This window comes from Alosa sapidissima, chromosome 18, assembly GCF_018492685.1.
Source record: "Alosa sapidissima isolate fAloSap1 chromosome 18, fAloSap1.pri, whole genome shotgun sequence".
Classification (NCBI taxonomy): Eukaryota; Metazoa; Chordata; class Actinopteri; order Clupeiformes; family Clupeidae; genus Alosa; species Alosa sapidissima.
In genome coordinates, this window is record NC_055974.1 from 16,205,480 (window position 1) to 16,210,479 (window position 5,000).

The 5,000-nt window shown below is 44.7% G+C and overlaps 1 protein-coding gene across 1 annotated transcript in view; it reads left to right on the top strand.

Annotated features, from left to right (window-relative positions):
• Positions 1-5,000, top strand: part of rin1b (Ras and Rab interactor 1b) — a 27,744-nt gene that overhangs the window by 15,229 nt on the left and 7,515 nt on the right. Inside the window, exons 2-6 of the mRNA XM_042069204.1 lie at positions 855-989; positions 1,236-1,350; positions 2,424-2,496; positions 2,935-3,026; positions 4,209-4,609. Coding sequence (XP_041925138.1) covers positions 855-989; positions 1,236-1,350; positions 2,424-2,496; positions 2,935-3,026; positions 4,209-4,609 — 816 coding nt within the window. The remainder of the gene's footprint in view (positions 1-854; positions 990-1,235; positions 1,351-2,423; positions 2,497-2,934; positions 3,027-4,208; positions 4,610-5,000) is intronic.

Genomic DNA, 5,000 nt, shown 5'->3' on the forward strand with positions numbered 1-5,000 from the left:
AGGAAAGAGATACACATACTCACAAAGACATACACACACATGTATACGATCTCTCTCACTCTCACTTTCTTTCTGTCACATATACATGTATGCACCTGTTAGCCATACAGTCTATATTTGATCTGCAGGTGTACACATGTTACATGTGCAGAGTGTTTGCTCAGTGTGCGTGTCTGTGTGTGTGTGTGGTTACAGAAAAAAAACAGTGTGGGAGTCTGTGACTGAGTGGGATTGCCTGGTAGATTGTGTAGGCATGTATTGCCATGGCAACCATCTGGTGCTACTCTCAAACACTGTTTGCCATCCCACACAGTGTCACCACAGTGACATCCAACGAAAGAGTTCTTAGAGAGAGAGAGAGAAGGCAAGAAATAAAGAGAGAGAGGGAGAGAGAACATCATAATGTTTTTCCATATGGGTAATATGTATATGCATCAGGGTGTGCTTAGCTTAAGTAGATACTGTCGTGGTTGACTGGAAATGTATTAACCATACTGTACATGTGTGTGTGTCTGTGTGTCCGTTTGTTTGTATGTATGTGTGTTTGTATGTTTTACATGTGTTTGTTTGTGTGTGTGTGTGTGTGTGTATGTGTGTGTCTGTATCTGTGCCTGTGTGTCCGTGTGTGTCCGTGTCCGTGTGTGTGCATGTGTATGCCTGTTTGTATGTTTAACATGTGTGTGTCTGTGTGTGTGTGTGTGTGTGTGTGTGTGTGTGTGTGTGTGTATTGTAGATGGAGATCAACTCAGTGTGTGGTCAGAGAAGCTTGAGTGTGTGTTTGTATGTTTAACATGTGTGTGTGTGTGTGTGTGTGTGTGTGTGTGTGTGTGTGTGTGTGTGTGTGTATATTGTAGATGGAGATCAACTCAGTGTGTGGTCAGAGAAGCTTGAGTGTACTGGACCGCCTCTTACTCACTCACTCCATCTGGCTCCAGCTGTCCGTCACCGCCGACTCCGCCCTCAACATTCTCAAGAGGGAACCAGTAGGGGTGAGAGCCAATCACCTTTTACGATTCTCTCCCACCGCCTACTATACTTAGGGTTGGAACCAATCATAGTCTCACAATCCTCCATAATTCCCATGAGCCACACTCTCTTAGTCACATGGCTAAGTTTGAGACCTTTTGCATCTACTGGGAGTTTTGTCTAACTCCTCCTTGGTTTTTCACATAGCTTCTCTCTCTCTCTTTCTCTCTCTCTCTTTCTCTCTCTCTCTTTCTCTCTGTCTCCATCAGACATTTCTGGTGTGTAAGTGTGGTTCCTCCCAGAAGAAGTTGTTGTGTGTGAGAGTGGGTGCTGACAACTCTATTTTGGCAGTGAAACAGCACCGCATCCGAGAAGAGGAGTCCAGTGAGTGCTCAGACACACACACACACACACACACATACAGAGAGAGAGAGAAACACACACACACACACACACACATACAGAGACAGAGAGAGAGAGAGAGAGAGAGAGAGAGAGAGAGACATACACAGGCACAAATATGAGCACACACATTCACAGACACACACACACACACACACACACACACACACACACACCCTCAGACTTTGCTTTCTACTATACCCATTTACTGTAATCTGACATACATATAGTCAGAGTCAGTGCTGGGGTCATAGGAAGCCTCAGACTGACCACAATCTCACCACATCTGCACTGACTGACCGCACACAGCCACAACTCTCAGCGCTGATACATCCACACAAATCAATGGCCACTGACGTACAGTTTGAATTTCACACTGTTAAAACGGCAAAGACTCTGGGCCAGCGTGCTAGTAGGATCTGTTTATCAGCCGGCCTTATCGTCCATCTACACCCACACGCGCATGAAAACGTAACCACAAAAAAAGTAATAACCTGTTTATGCATGGAAATGCGCATACAGTACACATTCATAGTTTCCTTTACACACACACACACACACACACACACACACACACACACAGAAACAGTCAAATGCATAAACACAGACACACACACACACACACACTAACACACAAGTGGGAACACGCACACTCGTATAAGGCCCAATTACTCCCACGTGTGTGTTCGCACATCCCTGTTCATTCCCACACAGTAATAAATGCATGGCGCGCACTGCACAGCACAAATCAAGATTACATAAAATAGATAGAACTCTCTGAAAGCCAAGCACACTACAAACATCAACATGGCATAAAACAGATGGAGTTCACTGAAAGCCAAGCGCTGTGAAGCCCTCTGACCACCAAGTTATGCAGAACAAGCGGGACCAAATATCACAAACAAAGTTTTCTGGATGTGATATAATTAATTAAGAACTGCTATTATGAATGCTTATGGTATTGACTATGTAAAACTGCAGTGTTTAACAGCTAGTTTATATACATATACTCACTGTTTTTTGTATTTTATTTGATTTATTTTTTAATTGTGCAGCGTTTGCTTTGGAGGGTTCAGCTTTGAGTTTCCCAGACCTGTGCAGACTTGTGGCTTTCTACTGCGTAAGCAGGTATTATATGTACTGCCTAAAGCCTGTACACTCAAACACATATAAATCCATACTCATGTTATAGTTATGTATTTCGGTATTTATGTATTTATGTGGGTGTTATAATGTGTATTCATGCAAGATGCATCTGTGTGTGTGTGCATTTGTGCATGTATTTGTTCATGTGTGTGTCTGTATGTGTATGTGTATGTGTATGTGTATGTGTATGTGTATGTGCTTGTATGTGTATGTGCTTGTATGTGTGTGTGTGTGTGTGTGTGTGTGTGTGTGTGTTTGTGTGTGTGTGTGTGTGTGTGTGTGTGTGTGTGTGTGTGTGTGTGTGTGTGTGTATGTGTATGTGTGTGTGTGTGTGTGTGTGTGTGTGTGTGTGTGTGTGTGTGTGTGTGTCTGTGTGTGTGTGTGTGCATGTGCATATGTGTGTGTGTGTGTGTGTTTCAGAGATGTGCTGCCCTTTCCTCTGGAGCTCCCAGAGACCATTGCTCAGGCCTCCTCACACACACAGCTGGAGGCCATCTCTCACCTGGGCTCAGGTACGCACCTGTACGCCCATCCCACAATTCCTCACTGATCTAGAACATGGCTGCCCCCGGTCTCCTCCTCTGGAGTATAAGTCACATCAGTCAAAAAATGCATCATGAAGAGGAAAAAAACATATATAGGTCTATAAGTCTCGGACTACAGTATAAGTCGCATTTCTGATTATCTCTGATTATCTTATTATTTCTGAAAATCCAAGACCAAGAACAGACAGAGACTATGTCACTGGACACATAGAGCCCAAAAAGATTGAGAATATTCTACGAGGAATGTTAATGAAGACAAATGAGTGAATGCCGGCAAACTGAGGCCGAGCCGGGCGATAACAAAGGCGGCCAACGAGGAGGGCCCGACGGTAATTGTAAAGCAATTAACAAAAGATTCACTGAACTAAAATGCTGATGTGGTACATTAAAAATGTAGCTAAAAATGTGGAGAATGCAATGCAGCATTTTAGGCAGCATTACTCGGGAGGCTACCTCCGAGAGAGTGAGAGAGAAAAAAAGATCCCTGTTTTAAAAGAACGTGCAAACTTTCAATGACGCTATACTAGGGAAGCTACCTTTATTTTAGAGACTGTTTACATGCCTCTCTTAACCAGTATGGACATTTAATCTGGAAAGGCAAGTTATTCAACTAGCACACAGAATAGGGTGACCAGACGTCCCGGTTTAACCAGGATACTAAAATGGGACGCTAAAATGTCTTGGTTTACACCAACCACTATTAAAGTGTGGTCTTATTATAGCCCGATCATTAACTAAACCCATGTAGAAAGACTATAGCCTAAAGCGTCCAGAGTATGATTTTGATGATGTGTGAGTGTGCGCGTGTCAGTCAATCGTAAGCCAACCTTACAGTATATCTCTGTAAACATTGTTGCAATGCCTTGTCATATCTGCCTCATTTTAACGGTTAGGACAATGCTGAAGAGAAAGTCATCATTCTCAAAATAACCTATGGATGTGAGTTTTGTTTTCAAATGTTTTCCTGCATGTCTGGATAACGGGTGAGGAATGTTTAGGAGACAGACTATTCACGCGTAGTGTGGCATAGTGCAGGCCCTAATCTCTGACTGAAAGACAAAAAGTTCTGTAAAGTTGTTCTCCTGTAAAATAGTTCTCAAGTTCTCCTATAAAAACAAATAGTAAAAGTTCTCATTTTCTGCCCTGTAGAGTTCTGGAGCTCCCAGCACACTGCCTCCACCTCCGCCCCTCTTAACGGCCCCCCGTCGGATGGGACCCCCTATCGGCCGACGCCCTGCTTCATCAACCCCCTCTTCCTGCAGCCGCCCGAGCCCGTCGAGGAGCGCGCCGCCTCCAGCAAGCGCCACCGCTTCCGTCGCAGCCTGCGCGTGCGCGTCTCCACGGAGACTTCGCTCAGCCTCTCCTCAGGGGCGGAGCCAGGAGGAGGCGGTGAGGGGGGCGGCGGGGGTGGGGGTGGAGTGCGGGATCAGCAGACCAATCACACGCTGTATAGGAGGGGCGGGCCGGCCGTGGGGATGCTGAAGAGGAGCCCTGCGCTGTCGCCCACATCAGAGGAGGAGGATGAGTTCATGGCCCAGCATGCATCACAGGTGAGGGTCTTCACCAACAGACACACACACACAAATACACACAAATACACACAAATACACACACACACACACAAATACACACACACACACACAAATACACACACACACACACACAAATACACACACACACACACACACATAAATTGTGTGTATAAATACAATATACACTATATACTACTACGTATATATTAACTCATACTACACATGTTCATCTGATGTGACCAAACACATGTACACAGATAATAAGTAACAGTGAATTCTTCACACTCACATACAAAAGCAAACACGGGTCCTTTGAGGATTTCCACATTTTGCTATTTTAGGTCAAGTCAAGTCTAGCACATTTCATGTCATTTCCCAACGAACTGAGCTTCGGATGTGTGATGTGTAG